This window comes from Camarhynchus parvulus, chromosome Z, assembly GCF_901933205.1.
Source record: "Camarhynchus parvulus chromosome Z, STF_HiC, whole genome shotgun sequence".
Classification (NCBI taxonomy): domain Eukaryota; kingdom Metazoa; phylum Chordata; class Aves; order Passeriformes; family Thraupidae; genus Camarhynchus; species Camarhynchus parvulus.
The window spans coordinates 52,768,862-52,788,746 of record NC_044601.1 but is presented as its reverse complement, the minus strand read 5'-3'; the positions used below and the strand labels follow the sequence as shown (position 1 = coordinate 52,788,746).

The following is a 19,885-nucleotide window of genomic DNA, read 5'->3' as shown; positions in this document are numbered from 1 at the left end:
CAAGATATTAAAAACTGAAGGCAGAATAATAGGATAATTCACGTTCATAGTGAAAAAGAACTATTTATGCATGTAATTTATTACCCTCTCTCTCATAATCCCTCTTGTCTCCACCACTAGCCAAAGGCCATATATGACTTCCTACACCTGGCTGTCAGGACACAATACTGTGTAGTTTATTGGTTTTCAGCAGATCAGCATCCAGGGTCAGTGGGAGGGGCAGTTTTTGAAAAGTGTAACTTATTCTCTACTACTGCAATTTTATTGAACACTCAACAAAGTAATAATCCCTGTGGATGCCTGGCAGTGCATGCACCAGTACAGGCCTTTGTCTGGCTTCTCTGTTTATTTAGTAAACATTTGAAATCAGGAACAGCAGACATTTATTTAAATGGCACCAAGCAATATCAGGAGGGAAGAGGTTTCTGGTGCTGTTTGCCTTCTGAAAGTCCCACATTCCTGTTACTATTGTGAGTATTATGAGATATTATTGAGCAAAAGAATTGTAAAGAGACAGTATGATTTTCAGACTTGGAATGCTGGGGATTTATTTTTATTTATAGTTGGGAGAATCTTCTGATGTGTGGGATGGAGAAAAAAGGGTTTCTGTGGAGAGCTGAATTTTTTTTTGGACCAAGGGAGAGAAATTTAGTGTGTTTGAAAGATAGTTTGTATTCTTCCATTGTTATAAATTGCTGCAATGAAAGACATTTCCCTTCTCCTTGCTAAAAAAAGATACCTGCTTAAATCAATAACGTACCAACACAGTAAGATGGTATTTAGACACAATCCACTATACACAGTAAGTTTTAAACAGAGTATTCTTTGCATAGTAACCAATGAGCTCAGTATCCCATTACTGTGCGTTTTGTGCTCCTGCTTCCCATCCACCTCCCACGCAGCCACCCGGGAAGGCACGCAGTAAATCACAAAGCACCTAATGAGCAAGCATTCCTGCAGCGACGGCACAGCAGAGGTGATGAATGTATAGTGAAGGGACCTTCTGGCAGGGTAGCTGATGTAGGTGGAGAGTGACACAGGCTGCAGGTGATTCTGGACAGAAATTAGGATGGGATCAATGCGGAGAGTGGGCTGACAGCAGAAGGAGGGGGCAGATTAGGAGCAACGGGAGGTATAGGTAGATGTTGCCTCCCAACACTATCCCTTCTATCTGGATAAACTGGTTTGGGTCCGAGGTCTCCTGCACTGCTTTCTGTCTCCTAAATCATCTGGAGATTTGGCTTTGCCTTCTCCAGCCTTGGTGATATCCCAGCCTCATTCCTCGTACCACCTCCACTGGCTCCCTGGCAGCTGTCCCGATGGCACTGAGCATGCAGGATTTTACTTCTGCCTCCCCACTCTGAGCCCTGCTGGGCTGGCATGTAGCACAGAGGACACTAATAGTGCTGCAGAACCAGAGGTTGGAATGACGGTTTGGAGCTGCAGAAGCTCAGTCAGCCCCATACCTCTGTCCTGTTGGGAAAAATGCTCCTTAGGTCATCCACACATGATTTAGGAATATCTGTCTCTTTTCCTGCAGTACAGATTACCCTTTTACCACTGAACTTCCCCTTCTCCTTTATACTTGTTGGTAATAGATTTTTCTCTGTCACTCAGTTTTACTTCCCACTCATCCCCCACTGCATGGGGGTCCCAGCTGGGCTGATGTAGACCAGTCCTCCCAAGACTGCTCAGGCTTTGAGTGCTACTGAAGGGCTGCTGAAGGGCAGCCATAAACCCATCACTTTATACGGGCTGTATTCACTTTGGATTCACCAAAGAAGTATAGGCAAGCACACACATACAACCTGTAGCACTCAGCTTCCCAAAAGTCAGTGCCTTGTCTTCCTCCTGCTTTCATTTTTGTTGCACTGTCAGCCCCTTTGTTGTGGGGACTATGTGGCCACGTCAGCTCAGATATTTTGCAGGTCTGCATTAGAAACTGCGGCCACTGCACACATATTGTTTGGTACGCCAACTTAGAAGAGAAATTTGTTGCAACAGGCATAATCAAGCAATGACAGTGTCCTGCTTTGGGAACATAAAAGGAATGTTGCTACACTTGTAGTGGATTAAGCCGTAAGACATAAAGGCTTATATTGACAAATAAAGACATGAAATTTAACACTTTGACGTCAAAATAAACAAGAAAGAGACATTTGTATTTCCATAGCAACCTTACGATGCAGAAAATCTTTACGTTGGGAGTTTTTGTGATATCTTAAATTTGCAATTATGGCAACACCTATACAGATAAATTTCCTAAAGCAAAGTATTTCACTTCTCAGCTTCTAGTCCTTTTAGTGTAGACTTACGAAAAGAAGCTGTTCTTAAATTTTTCACTCCATTTAAAACTGCTCTGTTTGCTAGTACTGCAACTGTTTTTAATATCTATAACCACAAAGACCAATACAATATAAAGATAAAGATATACATCTCTCAGTGCTAACCATAAGAGTAGCCAGACGCTGTTGCTATTCTGCTGAAAATTAATTTTTTGAAATCACTGTAGCAATAGACTGAAATATCCATCCAGTCTAAAACTGATGGAAGAAATTCCTTTACAAGAAACCAAAATAAACCTAATATTTCCCCAAAATTAATGTTATTTATTGTCAAGTAATCTTAGTACATTTGCATGGGACACATTGGAGAACCAGAGGATTTTGAAATTCGTAGCACGTGACTTACCTTTGTGCTGGTCAAACATGGATGAGGAACTGAAATCCATTGTGATCTATCTCATTATTTACAACCAGAACAGGCAAATGCCACCTCCAGGGTTCTCAGGGTAGAATCTCATATATTACATACACAGTGAAACGATAGCTGTCACCAGTCTTCCTCTCAGAGAATTAAACTCGCTTTACGGCTGCAGGTTGTTGCCAAGGCAAGAGCCTGATGGAAACATTATATTCTCTTATGAACTGTGTTTAAAAGATGTCCCTGGAAGCCTATCTGAGATCCTGAAAAATGCCATGTCTTCAGCGAGTGCAAGAGCCGGCGAGCAGCTCGGCGGTGCCGCAGCTCTGGCAGCCCAGCGAGGGCAGCGCGAGCGGCCCGGGCTGGCACACCGAGCATGTGCAGAGCCAGCCCGGGCCCGCCGCTCGCCCGTCCCCGCCGGGGCCCATCGGGGCCCGCCGGGGCTCACTGGGGCTCACCGCGGCCCGCCGGGGCTCACCGGGGCCCTGAGGCGCTCTGCCCGCCCCGCCTGTGCCTGAGCGCGGGCGGGCGCATGGTGCCTTCAGGCAACCCCTGAGTGAGCACCAGCGCGGAGAGCATAGCTCACAGGGCCGTCATCCCTCAGTTTTGTACTACTGAGTTATAGTTAGTTAAGGGACAGTGAAGGGACAACAACTGACAGCAAACTGCTGCGGCTGAAGTGGACAGCGTTAGCTACAACACTGTGTGTTAGCAGATACACGGTGCACAGCGGTGCTGTTTGGGCTGGGGTAGAATTCATTTTTTTCAGAGCAGTGGTATGGGGCTGAGGTGCGGATTTCCTGGGAACAGTGATGGTAACATAGCAATGTTTTAGCTCTCCTTCAGCAGTGCCCACCCAGTGTCAAGGCCTTTTCTGCTCCTCAGTGTGTCCCACCAGGGAGGAGCCTGGGAGGGGTCACAGGGAGCTGGGAGGGGACACAGCCCGGGCAGCTGCCCACCAATGACACAAACGACTGTCCCATTCCGTATGGTGGCACTCTCGGTGTATAAAGCTGCAGGGGGAAGGAGGAAGGAGGGGACATTCAGAGTGATGGCTTTTGTCTTCCCAGTCACAGTTGTGTCTGTTGGAGCCTTGCTGTCCTAGGGCTGGCTGAACACACCTGTCTGTCCATGGAAAGGGGTGAATAAATCCCTTGATTTGCTTTGCTTGTGAATGTAGCTTTTGCTTTCTCTATTAAACTGTCTCTAACTCAACCCATGAGTCAATTCACTCATACTCCTTCAATTCTCTCCCGCATCCCGTGGTCTCCATGGGGCTGGCTTAGATTAAACTGTGGTAACAGGGGATGTCAGACCTGGGCTCGATAACGTCAAACCCAGTATCTGCCAAACTGTCTTCACACTTTGTTTTTGATCAGGCCTCTGTCTTCCTAAGTTGAGAACTCAGACCTTGTACTTTAAGGGGAGGGGAACCTCATGAGCTTTGCTTTGTGCTACACTATTTCCGTGAAAGAAAGAGTAATAAATGTACTGACTTGGAATTTACCTTGAACACTAGATTACCAGCACTGACTGGGGTTTTGACCAATTCCTATTACTACAGCACATCCTAGAGACATATCCTACATGTGGATACAATAAGAGTTGTGTCTGGAGCTCGTTCACATCCCAAGCGCCTCCTTCTGAACATAAATTCAAACTATGTGTTTGGGAAAGGATTGCATGTTCCAGGAAGCAACACAAACTCAACAGCTTGAAATTAAACACCAGAGCTGAAACTCTCCAGAATGCGGAGGTGTGATCTGCTGATCTGATTAACTGTGAAGAGGCATGTGGTAGGACAGAGGATCCAGAGACAGGCTGTTTCTCTTTTCTCTACTGCTGATTATTTTGTGGTTTGCCTTGTCTCAGGCCAACCTTGTTGTATTGAGGAGGGACCCACCGTATGACAAGTGCTGTCTGTGCAATCTGGGAGCAGAATATTACTCATGCAAATGGTCAGCTCCTAACTGGCGTCTCCTTGGTGGGAGGGTGGCTTCAGTGGTGGCACCAGCAGGTGAAGTCCAGTGTAGGCTAGTCTAATACACTGACTCTGTTCAAACAGCTGCCACGGCTGCTGACTTCATGGAGGAGGCCATGTCCACAGGGACATGTCTCTGGTCAGGAATTTTGACCTGCAAATTGTTACCCCTAGTGATCTTGAAAGACCACAAAAGTGACCTTTGCTTTCTGCACGTGACAAGAGGCCCTTTGTCCTCTGTGTACACAGGATTTCTGACCCTGGGCACTGCTACTGGATCCCCCACCCTCCTCTACCCAGTTCAGTCAATGACATACTCATAGTTTTACCTGGCCATTTGCTGTTGCTGAGTCCCTGCCCCTTCATTCTGCTCCTGAGATGAAGGCAGTGGCTTTGGGGATTACTGGTTCAGTCTCACTCTTGCAGTACATTAGCCTGGGAATGAGGCACAGTCAGGTATGCAGCCAGAGAATTTGGGGGAGAAACACTTGGCAGCTGATTCCTTCGGTGTCCTATGTGTGGCCCGATATTCTCTATAGCACTGTGCACATTTGCCTGGGGCTTAGCTTGACTTCAGCTACATGAAAGCCTGGCATCTCCTCTGAGACTGGTGTCCACGGCTGCTATGGTGTCATGCACTGAAAACCATGGTGTCTTTTGTGTTTGAGAACTGGCATCTTCTCCCCTCTACATCCATCAGAAGGGAAGTGAGGCCAGTGCTTTAGCAAAACACCTTTCCCCGTGTAGATCTGAGCACCAGGTGAACACAGTTCTGTTCCTCAACTATGGTAGATACATCACAGCTCAGATGCTGCCAAAAAAGCTGAGGTTTGGGAAGATTGAGTCACTGACTTTCTGTATTGCTTCTTTAGAAAAAATAAATGTCTCAAAATTCCTCATGGCCTCCTGTGTGCAGTGCCTATGAAAGCAGTTCTGGGTAGGGATAACAAAGTCACAAAAAACTTAGACACTAGCATAGGCAGCAGATAAAGATTTTACCTTTGATATTGCTAATTTACACTATTCTTTAATTTGAGCAAAGTGTTTCTGACTTTTTATTCTGTCAGAAGTAGTTCAGGTTTTTGGAAAGTTTTTTAGTGGTCCAGAAAACTGATGAAGAGGGAGTATCAGAAACACAGGCATTCTTTTTGCATGTTTGTTTGCCCACATTTGCATCAGCACTTTGCTGTATGTAGGGTAGAATTAACTGATTCTCCTCCTTCTAATTGTTGTTCATTAGGTGAATGCAAAAGCTGTGGTGAAACCACAGTGGTCGAAACATATATTAAAGTGCTGTGTAAATGTTATTTACTGGGGTGCAGAGCAGGGCTGAAAACTGTCAGTGCAGAGGCTGAGAGCTCAAAGGGTGCTTACAGCTGCCAGCTCCTGCTCTGTGCCACATTGCCATCACGAGCAGAGACTCAGCTTGGAGATCGTCTCTTCTCTTTCCCCTGCGGAGGACACTGGCAAGTGAGCAAGGGTTTTGCATCCATTTGACGAAATGATGCAGCCAATGCTTTGGAGGATGGATGAGCCTCTCCCTTTGCGAAGCACCTGGAGCAGCAGTGCCCCCGTCTGTAAGGCGCTCTGCCAGCAGCCAGCACTGCAGAGGCAGCAGCGCCAGCTGTAAATTGTGCTTCCCTGCTTTCTTCTCGGGTGTGTCACAAGCCTGAATGTCCACACCCTCAGTATTGATTGGTAAGCCTAGAATCCAGAGAACGGAAGCCTAAATTGACAGGGAGATACCATCAATCTTCATTTCCAGTTTCTATTTGAAATCAACTAGTAATAATTTGGTTGTTAAGCTTTTAAAACACAATACTATGTACTATTTAAAGTGTCGTACTAACTCATATGATTTTGAGCCCTATCTGCTTCTGTCTGGAAGATTAGCACCAAGCTCAGATGTGTGGAGAAGTCAGACCACTCAACAGGCAGGGGGAGTCAGCTGTGCTCACTGGTGGGAACTGATCTAGGATGCTCTAAGTGAACTAAACTTTCCTTGAAATGTTGGCAGATACACAGTAACTAGAGAAAGGAGAAAAGGAGATAAGGAGAAAGTCACACCTGTATCTTAGAGGCACTGACAGAGTGAGGACCTACTCTACTTTGCTCCCTGTTTTTTCAGGCCAAGTATGTCCTCTACCCAGTCAATGTGACTTTTTGCCCTTGACAAAAAGGGCATCTCTTTGATGAGATCAGGGCATCTTTGGTGTGACTTATTGGAATATCAGCAGCACCATGTGAAACAAATTTATAACAAACCAATACTCTTGAAAGTCCTCTCTATGGACTGTTAAACAGTTACTGGTTTATGGGTATTGTTTAACCAAAGGATAATCTGATTACAATTAAGTAAACCAAATTTAATATTTTTTCTAAGACTGATTGCTGTGCCCACTTCAGAAGGAGTGGGGAGTCTCTCGCTGAGCTTTTCACCCTAACCATCTTCTAGCTTTCTCGTTACCCTCTAAAACTTCCTCATGATATTCCAGGTGTAAAGCTGCGTTCAGTGCCTCTGGCATGGTGTAAGAGGCAGAGTGCTTGAGCCAGATATGCCTGTGGAGGAGCAGATGGGGTGGGTGTGGAGACCTGCTGAGTCAGGGGAGTCACAGCATGTCTGGTGTGTCTGTCCTGGGTACACAGGTCTCTGTCTGTCCTGTCTGTGACACCAGGGAGCTGGAGAGGGGGCATGACACTTTTGTGGTGTTACACGGGTAAAGAGAAATTTCTGTGCAAATCCTCACTTTTATATTTATCTTTAAGAAATTCTATTATTGTTTATTCTACAAGATAACATAAGGCGGGGGTTAGGGGGAAGTGTCTGTTACAGGTTAGATCAAAGGTTCTTCTAGCCAGGTAACGAGTGTTTGAATGGCACTCACCAGCAGTTGTCTGGCAATCTGCAGGACAAGTGTGCAGGGAATGACGTTTCCTCTGACCACTCCCCTGGTCTCCCGTCCTTTTCAGACTCCTGCAGAGAGGAGTCTCCAAGGCGGTCCTGTGATTCTGCAGAGTTCCAGAAGGTGGTGGTCTGGGATCAGCACTGAGCTCCATGAACCAGCAGGAGCAGTTCTTAAGTAGAAACATTTATATTACTTTCCATTAAATCCTTCTAAATGGAAGAAGAAAAGTTCATTTGTGGGAAACCAGTAATCTCTGACCTTATGCAGTGCATTAAGAATGCCTGCAAATTAATGAAGTCCCATTCCAGATATCAAAGAAGAGTATAGAGCATGACTAATCATCTATGAATGGTAAGCTTTGAGAGCCTTGCTGAAAACCTTTGTGATAGTAGATTTGCCCTAGTAAAATACACGAAAAGCTTAACATGTTTTTACTTCCTTGTGTTTGGGATAGTTAAAGGTATGTGTCCATTAAAGTCTTTGATTTGCTATATTTTACATTTCACTGCCAAAGTATGCCGGAGCCCTAGATATGAGAAACAAACAGAAAAAAAGGTGTCTGTAACATGCAAACTGTAAATTATGACACAAAGGATTTAGTCCTGCATTCCCTGCATACCTGGGACTCCTGTCAATATCTTACCCAGGATTATGAGCTTTACTTCAGGTTTGTAAGGTGACAAGTGCATTAGCAGTAATGGAGCATGTAAGTCTGTGGTTTGGCATTGTTATACTTGCCCAGAAGTGGCAATTTAAACCTATGCTGATGAAACTCAAACAAAAATGCAAACATTTAACTGGTATCTCACTATATGTAGTGCACTCACTGTCAGAAGTTGAAGTTAAGCAGCTCAATAGACAAAGGCATTTCAGGAGAAGCCCAAACACACTGGGCTAAACAACCTGATCCTTAAGAAGACTCACACTGTGACCACATCCCAGGGGGCATTAGATTTGCAACCCATCGGTACTCTAGGTTACAGCAGCATTGATTATTGCTTTGGTGCAGCTGTGATAGTTCTCAGCCTTACAAGACCTCTTTATGGACACCCCCTTCACCTGCGCAATTACTTCTGTAGTTATGGTGAAATTATGGTGGCACTGGGAGTGCCAAGCAGGCCTTGTGCTCCCATGGTGTCATACAGGACCGAAACCCAGCCTGAAACTCTTGAGCTCCCAAGATTTTCCAGTCTACCCGCAGAAGAACATATGAAGGTTAGGAAAAGTGGCCAAGGTCAAGTACAATATAGAGGTCCCTTGGAAGGCCGTAGCAGGGTCACACACATGGCTAGCAGTTCTGGGACTAGCAAAGGGCTTCCAAATGGCCATGATGGGTCAGTGCTCTGTCACTTGATATCCTGGCTGTGGGAGCAAGGTGACCTTACTAAAATAGTTAAATACTAAATTGGGAGGCTGCTCTCTTTTGCTGCAGTCTGCTTGCATAGGCTTTGCTGTTCCAGTTTACTGGAAATAATAATACTGTAATAATGTTCATTGGTTATTAATAGAAAAAGGTTTGTATACAGATCTGATGTACTTTTAAATACTTCAGTGAGTGTTTGAAGGAGGGCTGTTGTAAAGTGTGCTCATTTCTCACTGTGCTATCTAGAATGAGCGTGTAACAGAAATTTAGAAAATATATTTTGGTGCTGACAAGTGGCTTTTATATAAAATAATTTTGAACTATAGGGGACCTTTTCAGAGATTGCACAACCATTTAAGTGGGTCGAAGCATGGCCTGGCAAAAGAAACTGAAAGCTCTTTGGGATCACTTGAATACTTTGTGTGTGTTTATTCTGCATATGATGGACAGGCACAAACTCCCTTGATTTGTGCTCTGACACAAAGATAAGCCAGATTTTTTAGCTCTAACCTAGCATTGTAATCGTGCAATCTCATATTTCTCAGCTTGGTACATCTGTCCATATATACAACATATATGCATGGAAAAAATAACTGCAAAGAGGAACTTTTTTGCTACAAATGTAACAAAAAGCATGATATACATTGGTTAGAAGTAATGAATGGATGGCACATATAGATGTGATGCAGGAACAGGTGCATGAGAGTGGACAAGAGGAGGTGCTGCAGCTGAAAGGGATGCAGCCCCCATGCAGGACGCTGTCCCGCATGGCCTGGGGTGCAGCACAGTGCTGTGATGCATGCCAGGCTTTCTGTGGTACAATTGGTTAGACAAGTACAAGCTTTCCTGGCAAAATTGCTCCACTTCAGTTGTTTTTCAGAAAGAGGGAGATGTTTTTCAGTCTGATTAGGCAAGCTAAGGGAACATGCACAGCTTTTTTGGAGACATAGCTTGTGGGAAAATGATGTTGCTTTGTCTCAGCTGGTTGACAAGACAGCTTTCATGGCAGAAGCTGTCAGCAGTGGCAAGGACATTGCTTGTCCAGTCTGACTGGGGTACATGGTGGCCACAGCAGCTGTCTGATGTCAGGGAGGGATCTGCGCCTGCATCTGCTGTATTTCTGTACAGCACCTTGAGGCCAGCATGGCTCCTTAGCTAGCCAGGGCTCCCAGCAAGCTCCCACCAGCTCTCTGCAGATTTCCATGCCTCTGGGCCTACCCTCATCCTGAGTGTTAGCCTGGGGTTGTGCTGAAATGTGATTTTTGTATGAAGGAGCTGTGGAATCACTGTGTTTGTATGCCTGCCCAAGCTCTTTACCTAGACAAGGTGACTACAGCAAGCTCAGGACAGCAAGAGAGAAGATACAGGAAAGCAAGTACTGCCCATGCCATTATTAACTCTGTTTTTCCTATCAGACTGTGTGCCTTTTGATTTGGGCTCTCTCTCACTCCTGTGACTGCTGGCTGTGCTTCCTGCTGGCTGGTGGGTGGGATACAGGGACAAGAGGATGTCCCCATCCTGTCCAGGGTCTCTGCACCGCGGTCTGCCCTCCCTGCTGGGAGCAGCTGCCAGGTGCAGCCAGGTCTCACCCTACCAGCCTCCCAGCAGCAGGAAGGGAAGTGCTCAGTGGTGGTGATGGCTGACTTTTCACTAACCTCAGCCTTTAAAATTAACAACCTGCAGGCCCATCCCTTCAGCCCTTCTGGGCACTTTACTAAGCAATGTGAACAGCTTTGGAAAAACACTCAAAATTCTAAAAGTGGTTTTGTGATCTGCTTGTGGCAGATTGAAAACAGAAGCATTTGGAAGTTCCTTGAGCATGTTTCTCTTCTTGAATTAAGTTATAGCACTTTCATCTGTTATATAACTTCTTTCTTTTCTAAAGTAGCTGGAGTCACTGTGGCAGTCTCTAAGTCCTAAGCTATTCATTGTAACATTACCGGGGTGGATAGGTCTGCATAGAAGTAAGTATAACAAGCACTTTCATTTTTAGAAAAAGCGAGTGTTATGGAATTGGGCAAGATATTTTTAAGTATGTGAAAAAGCATTCTTGATTTGTTTGTGCTAACGTTCAAGTTGGCTTAACACTAAAGAAATCCTTTGCAAATTATTTTTTCTATTTCACAGCTGGTTTACTATGAGTTGTGGGGTTGGTTATAATCCACAAGTGTCTTGGCAGCTGCATGATTATGAAATTGTTGTGTCTGCAAACCATGAAAATGTCATGAGTCTCTATGGATGAGTGAGAAATTTTAACTGGTCTTTATTATTCTGTTGTTCTAAAATTTTATCCATTTTTATCTCCTTTTTGAGATTTTTTTCTGCTTTCTTTGCTACCCAGAAGAGATAAGTGTGCATAAATCTTTTCTGGCTATTCTCACTGTGCAGGGATTTAAGTTTATGCAAGCAAGGCTGGAGCTTTACAATCTCCAGAAAGCATTTTAGTATGTAAATTTTATTACACATAATGCCTGTAGATGATCATTCAAACAAGATGAACAATAAATAGTTTACAGTCATTTGCCTGCTGAGATTTGCAAACTGACACACATGCAGACACAGACAAACACATTGTATTTTCACACAAACTCACTGTAGGGCCTTTACCAATCTTTAATGGGAAGCCAAGACAGATTATAAAAGTTCACCAAAAAGACATTGCAGAGGGCTCAGACACAGAAAAAAAAGGGGAAATCTGTATGAAATAAAGCCAGATAACAGACAACCTTTAAGTGAACTTGCTTAATCCAGGAGAGGATTTGCTGGTGGATGGTGGGGAGGGGAGACTGTCCCTGTTTCTCCTAAGTGGCACATGCTTCATGTCACATGCAAGGAGAGCAGCTGTGCAGCCTCCCCAATCCACTTCATGGCTGCACTGATCTCTGCATAATTCATGGGAAATTTATAACTCAGCCCAGGTGGGGCCACATGAAATCACTTCATCAAAACTCTACAACAGGGTTATGTGATGACAGAGGCACTGGGCACATTTATCTTCAAAGATACTACAGAATTTCCAATATTTATGGGACAAATAGGAATTTACCATCACGTCTTCTCCAGCAGCTATGAGCAGCAGGTGCTTTCAAGTGTAGCAACTCTGTCAGTGGTGCTCAGGGACCTACATTCCTCTGAGGCTCTGTCTCTGGCTCCTTCTATGTAGATGTTACTGAAGCCAGTAGCTAGTGCAGATGTTTTGAGTTTGGTGAATATCTGCCACGGTGAAGAAAGAAGAGTGGTGATTTCTTCCAATAGAAACAAACACATTTTCTCTATCAGATCTTTGCAACTAAGCACAGTGAAATCAACTGAATGAAATAATGAAAAACTTTCCTGGAATAAATATTTACGTAGCAGAGCTAATGGGATGGAGCTATTTCTATGAGCATTTTCTAAGGACCTCATTATCAATATAAAGCTGAGCCTGAGTATGTACAGCAGACACTTAAAACTGGGGGAGAGGTTGCTGTAGGGGATCTTCTGCTGAATCCATGGATTTTTTGCAGTGATGAATTTAGACCTATAATTACTAAAGCAAATTAAATACAGCAGTCAGAGGTTATAGTACAAAATACCTGCCAGTAGTATTTTTTATGATGCCAGAAAGGCTATGAAGTGTCTTAGGTTTGCTTTTCTTCTGGTGGAAGGGTGCTCAAGAGAGGAGAGACAATAAAGTTCTTACTTAGCTGTAAAGAGGCTAGAAAGCTTAGCATGCTTTAAATTGCTTAGCAAACACTAGCAAACTCTAGCTCAGAGTAAGGCCATTTCTATTGCAATCTGCTACAACATTTTACTTTGAGCAGGGACGACTGTATTTCAAAGAGCTGTCATCAGAGCTGGAGCACATACCACTCCAGGAGCGACTGGGCCACACACTTTGTAGTAGAAAGTGTGCACAATGCCAAACCAAGTAAAGGCAGAGTGACAAGAGGATCAATAAGTATAGGTATAGCTGTTGTTTCATGAGGCACAGCACTCCTTAAGTGTTGTTTGCTTCTCTTTGTACAAATGATGCAACTAATTTGGTGTTCCTGCTGCACATCCCTGTTTTGGGTGCTAAGAATCCCATAAACACAACAGCACAACAGCCAGTCCACACATCTATGTGTACAAATATCTGTAAACAGCATTCCCATACACATTTACATACACATATATAGTGGCCAGCCTAATATATATGTGTGTTGTGATACATAATATACTTATTTGAAAAGGTACTGAAAGTGCAGTTGAAAACTATTGTGAACTCTTTTTAGTTAATGCCATTTGTAAACAGCCTTTGGAAGAACCCAGTATTTTATTGAAACCAATTAAAACCATGGATTTTCTTCAGATCCATGTTTTTACTCATCCCATTAAATACTGGTCACCTGGACATTTTAATGAGGATTATGCTCTCTAAGGAGATTAGTTAGATAACATTTCTTGTTAATTAGAGTGGGTGCCTACTAGATTTTTCTGAAGGGCATGTGAATGTATGAAGAAGAATGCTTTAGAGAGCAAGTGACTGTGAAACCAAGATCAGTGTTAGGATGCTGCAGAGTATATGACAGTGCAAACATGAGTGTTAGCACAGATGTGCTTTTAAAACAGCCAATTAAAAAGACATTATTAGGAAAATTCCACAATAGACACACTTTTGTAGAAGTAACTCTGTCTATTCAACTACTATTCAAATGTACCTATTGTATTTGAATGGAAGATGTGTGCAGACTGCAGTTAAAACCAAACCAAACCAAACCAAACCAAACCAAACCAAACCAAACCAAACCAGAAAACTGCAATGAGAAAAATAATTTTTAAAAAACCTATTAGAAAACAGCGAACTTGTTTCTTGCTCTGAATAGTTCTGAGGTGGAGATGTTTGTATTATGGTGAGGACCTTTACTGCTTGAGAGAGTTTCAGTTGTATGCACTTGAGACCCACTTACATTTTCTACTTAAGTCCAGATTCTTTGCAGTTTCTAAGAAAACAGAACACAAATCCTGATTCCTTGCTTAGAATGAAGGACAACAATTCAAAACTGTTGGATGAAACACAACATAATAAAATGTAGTCTGAACATCTGGATAGATGTCATGACAGTAAGATAAATTAGACTGTAAAAGAGTCTGATGAAAGCCTGAGGTTCATTTAAACTAGAAAGAACAAAGCTGCCTGACATATATTGTGGAGAACCACCTCATGCTCGTGGGGAGAGACAAGATGATATCAGAGGTCTTTTCCATAATTTATTTTCTAATGCCTGTAATCTGTGATAAAGCATACTTTTCTGAAGAGGGGCCAGTAGTTTTAAGCCTAGCACTGACATTTGGATCTAGTTTAAAGAAGTATATTTCAAGACTATTTCAAGACCAACCTTTTCAAAACTCTTAAGACATAATGCAAAATGAGCTGAAATGTTACTGTGTTGAATCAACAGATTGCTTAAAAAAGCAGGGGCTGCCTAGGAGGGCACATCTGTGCAGGAGATTTCCTTCCAGGGCTCCATCTGCAGTTGACTCCTATGTATTACAGTAAGAAAAATCCTAATGGTTAGAAATAACAGCATATTGGCTTTGTGATACCAGTAACTGAAACCAAAAGCTCTGAACAAACCTACATGTAGATTTTACAAAGCATGGTGTGGTTTTGAAATATATGGGAAAAAAAAATTATAGCACTTGGGTTTTATCCCTTCCACATTACAAGACAGCGCATTCACTTTTTTCCTAGCATCATAAGAATCAACTTACAGTGAAAGATATGGCCTCTAACTCCTGTGAGATGGTTGTGGTCATAGTGGTAGCTGCTGGCCTTGAATATGCAACATACATGAAAATATGTAAGAGCCTTATAGCTTTTGTGCTCATAATATTACAGCATTGTTTTCCTCTCAGCATTACAAAATGACAATAACAAACACAAAAGGTATATGTGTATATACATATTGCATGTAACTGCATCAATTTCCTTCACACTGATCCTTTTTTAAGATAAAAATTAGCATGTATGAGGAGAATATAATTAAAGAATTTTTGTCTTACCTAACTAATTGATTCTGTCATTTGAAGAATGACAAAGAAGAAATGATGATTAAACATAACCTCAGCAGGTAAACGAGATCATGAAGTCCATGTATTTACAGCAGAACAAGATGACACAGTGATAATGTGGAACTTACAAAGTATTCAGCCTGTGTTCAGCCAGCTGGGTAAGCTCAAAGTCCACCCAAATCCTTGCCAATGCCTCTTGTACTGCAGCAGGCTGCCAAGGGAAGCGGTGGACTCACCAGCCCTGGAAGTGTTCAAAAGGTGTGTGGATGTGACACCTGCAGACATGGTGGTGCTGGATTAACAGTTGGACTCTGAAATCTCAGGGGACATTTCCAACTTTAATCATTGCATGATTCAGTTTGTTGGCTTCAGCTCTTCAGAAACATCTACCTGATATGAAATAGAAATCTGGGAAACTTAAATGCAATTCTGGCCAATTGAATTTCAAGATCTCTCTTCTCCTACTGATAGCATTATGAGCTGTACATATATTTAAAAGGCAGTTATAGAATATACTTTCTAAAATCTCATTTATGGCCCTCTGTTTTTTTTTTTTTTTTTGTGTTTTTGGGTGTTTTTTTTAAACTCTGAAATATGAGGTCTGGACCTTTGAGGAGACAGTATGAATGACCAGTTGCCAGGCATGGCATCCCCAGTGGGTCCTGGCATGCACCATCAGTCCTCTGCTGTACAATGCAATGGCATAAAATCACAGGTTGCTTTCTGAATCAGACTAACCATTCTGCATGTAGTTCATTTGGAATCATAACACTTTTTTTTTCAACTTTGTGAACTACAAGTGCAAAGTAGCTCACTAGCATTTCTCTAGAGCGTCTAATGAAAGCTTACCTAACAAGAACTATACAAATAAGTTACTAAAAAAAAAAACCTAAAAAAACTAGAGCAGAAAAGAGAGAGGTTCGTCATCTTCCAGTTATCTAAAGTTGGATTTTGTAGATCTTCACCATATTTTAGTTTGAGCATGTGAAATACCTTAAATGTTATGAATTATAATTAAAAAATTGCATGTTAGTTTCCCAATAAAAGAGTAGATCCAGAGTCAAATGCATTCTTATATTAAAGGAATTTACAAGTGTTTTCCTAGTTGATTGTCACAGTATAGCCAGACACAAAATGTGTGCATTTCTGCTGATCATCACTGCAGAAACAGTTAGCAGTGACCATTTTTTGGAGCAGAGAATCACTAAGTTCCCCCAGGAGCTGTAGCTGATAGAGAATACAGATAAGTAAATAATGCCAGACTTGGGGGACATTTGACAAAGAAACAGCAGATGCAAAGCCTGGGCTGAGTTATATTGGTTCACCTTTCAAATATTGATAATAACCTGCTGAGGCTCATGTGCCAGGCTTTCAGAAGTGCTTGAATTTCAGTATGTGCTGGTGGCCTCAGGTCTGTTCTGCTTTTGTCTGAGGAGATGAGAAATATTTCAGCTTAATTTAATCTTGATAGGGAGGGTCTATATTTTTTCTGTATTTGCTAATGTGGTTTGTGCTGCATTTCTGGAATCTGGCTCACACAGCCAGAGTCAAGGGCGGTTTCAAGATGTCCAATACTTTCACGATACATCAGTGAAAGTAATTAGAGAAAGAATGTGAGCTGGCACTTGTAGGAATACTGCCTAGTAATTAATAGCATAGGTCAATCTTGCTGGCTCCTGTAAAAATCTTCAAGCTTGAGCCAGAGTTGCAGCTTCCCTTTCTTTCTGCCTGCTTGACCTCGAGTAACTATGGCATCCCACCCTTCTGAGCGGTTGTGGAGGAGACTGTTTTAGCTGGTATTGGACAGCCCCAGATGGTACTCTAATGCTCAACACCTGCTATGACTCCTTCACTTCTTGTTATCTCTGCCACAGCTTTTATATACACCTTTTTGCTGTTCTCTCAGTGGAACATTGAGAGGCAAGCAAAGGAATTGAGGGAGGGAGAGAAGGGAGGAGGGAGGAAGACTGTCCAGTACAAGGTGATGCAAGGAGGTGGTATTTGCTTGGTGCTTCACTGACACATCAATTTCAGCACAGTGAGCCACAGGCAATAGTAGCTCTGTCCTCTGGGTCATCTCTCTTGTGTGCTCACCTAGGAGAGCTGAACACTCACATCTCAACAATACACATTATCTGGCTACTGTGGCTCTTCCCAAATGGAAAGACTTTTCAAGGAAGTTTTCCTTTCTCCCTCCATGACTTCAGATATTGAAGACATTGCAAGCCGCCATTCCTGAAAGACTGCCAAAACTGTATTATGAAACCCCTTATTTACATTAATAAAAATACCTTATCTGTAAAGCCCTCTCTTAAAACATATGAAACCTACTTGAAGGCTCTTCCTGGATGAGTGAGTATTTTCCAATAGCTGCTGGGGGCATGCCTAATACTACTGCATCTCACAGAGGGAGACTGGAGTCATAGATCAGCTTCTCTCTGAGGCAGTCACAGAAGGGAAGATCAGCTTAGTGGACTGGACTTGTGTTGTAATTAAAGTGTTCTATTGAATCATGCTCTCACAATTCTAGCTCCCATAGGGCAAATATAGATCCATGTCTGGAACTAGTAAATGGCAAAATGTCACTCTGGTTCTCCTGACAGATCTGGTTAATCGCCAGATTGATTTTATTTCAAGGGGATATACATTTGTCATTCCTCCTGATCAAACAGCGGCAGCAGAGCAGGACAGATCCTCAGATGCTGAAAGCCAGAATAGCACCACTGACACCATTTTACCCAGAAAGAAACGTTGGGCTAACCCTAGGCACCCTGTGTTTGGCACACAGGAGTTTGTGAGTGAAATATATCCTTAATCTCTGGACCTAAAGCAGTCTGAAAAGGAGCATGCTCTCTGCAGGCAGTTCTGGTTGTTTCCTGTGCCTACCAGCAAAAGGGGAGCAATCCTGGAAACAAATCCACATTACTAAGTAGAATGAGAAAAAAAAAATACTGGGTGAGGGGTCAGGAGAGTGTGACATGCTTGGAGGGCATCTGCTAAATTTTTAATATACATTGTCTGATTCCTTGCTAGCTGATCCAAGTATCTGCTTGCTGGAGACAGTTCAAACAAGTTTTAATCAATAAATTAAGATATGTGTTTAGAAGAAATTTGGCATGAAAACCTCAGTTTCATCAAAAAGCATTCATTGTCTGGTTTTAATATTCCCAGTATATGAGATGGTGTGTGAAATGGTAGCATATTTTACAAAGCCAGGGTAAAACTTTAGTACCAAGAAACATTAAAATAACAAGTTTCAAGTTCTGCTGAGGGTAAGCCTCTTTAGTCCATGAAGATTGTTATTTTTGATCATTTTTACAAATTGATTCTGAGGAAAAATATTTTCCCTCCATACATTATAGCTCTAGATAAAATATTCTAAGCAGACCAGACTGTTAAATGGTATCCAGTATATCCATATATTGAACTGAAAAGTCATGAAAAGCTTGTCAGGTTACATTCTTTCATATTTCCTATCATATATACCTCAAAAATGACTGCAACATGCTGTTTTAAGTCAGAGATATTGGATTTAGTAAAGGCTACTCCTTGGTGAGTGCTGATGGTGCTTAACACTGTGCAGACAAACAAACATAGAGCTCAGCTAATTTACTGTGTCTCTAAAATTTTTGTCAGAGAAAGTAACACTCATAAAATTTATTGTGATGCAAGAAACCATCCAGCTACTACTGCAATGGAAGATGTTTCATTTCCTGTAAAAGATAGCTGGACAAGTTTGATAGTTTTTTGTTAACTTTGGTGACCAGGGTAAATTCCGAAGGTAGAGTTTCCCTCCTGTAAACGGGCATAGGTTTTGGACTGAGATCCTAGAAGGAAGAGATTGCATTACATAGTTGGTAATCCTTTTCATTCAGAATAAGTGTGTACTTGTAAATAAAGCATATTGTACTTAGAATATGCTTTATTTATATGCTTTAGAATATGCCATCTATCTCACTAAACTATGCTGTGGATATTTCTTTGCACTGAAGATACCAGGTTCTGAGCTAGTCACTCTGGAGTCCCTTAGTGCCAAGAGAAAAACAGATGCTGCTAGCACATAACTAATCTCATCCCGGAGCAAATGTGAAAAGCATGTCAGGTGAATGGCATTCTTAATATGTAGGACACATGAGAAATACAATAAATAGAATTACACTTGGAGAAACATGCTTCATGTACTTCTTTTGCAGGATTTCAAATTGAAATGAAATCAGGCTGTTCTGAATAGTCAACAGAACACTAAAAAAGTACTCAGTGGTCCTCCAGGGCCCCTGGGTCATGGAACTGGTGTTTTCACAAACTCTTGCACTATGATATGGTTCCTGTGAACTTCTATGGAAATTCTCATTGTTAAGAAATGGCATTGGTGTGATGTCAGATTTTTTAATGTTTTCAAGGGTGCTGTCAAATTATAGGAACATTACGCAGAGCCACTAAAACAAAATAATATCCTCCATTTATGCAGACTTTATCTTACATATGTTTCACTCATGTGCTATTCCAGTTTCTGTGAAAAGATAAAAAAATCCATGCTGGTGGAAAATACATGTTTGCCTTTCAATCAGGTTGAATCAGTTGAGCAAGATTAACATTAATGGAGAGAGCAACTCTTGAAGGCATATTCTCTGTAATCGCTGAAGTCACATGTGAAATGCAAGCAGTTCCTCGAAAATCTTTTTTAATTTCTGAACAGCTTGATAAAATTTACACTACATTTAGCTTGCAATCCAAGCCAAGATAACCCTATCTCTCAGGAAGTATTTCTTTTCATGGTGCTATATATATTTCACCTTTTTCTTTTGTCATGATTTCACTAAGTTCAAGTATCTCAGTATCTGAAGACAATGTCCACAATGTCATGCGGAAGCTAAACTTGGCTTATGCCAGTAGATA

The 19,885-nt window shown here is 42.2% G+C and overlaps 1 protein-coding gene across 1 annotated transcript in view; it reads right to left on the bottom strand.

Annotated features, from left to right (window-relative positions):
• The window catches only part of ANKRD55 (ankyrin repeat domain 55), a 46,116-nt gene extending 43,144 nt beyond the window's left edge, over nt 1-2,972 (bottom strand). The window contains exon 1 of the mRNA XM_030968730.1: nt 2,692-2,972. Coding sequence (XP_030824590.1) covers nt 2,692-2,731 — 40 coding nt within the window. The 5' untranslated portion in view covers nt 2,732-2,972. The remainder of the gene's footprint in view (nt 1-2,691) is intronic.
• Between the last annotated feature and the right edge of the window lie 16,913 nt (nt 2,973-19,885).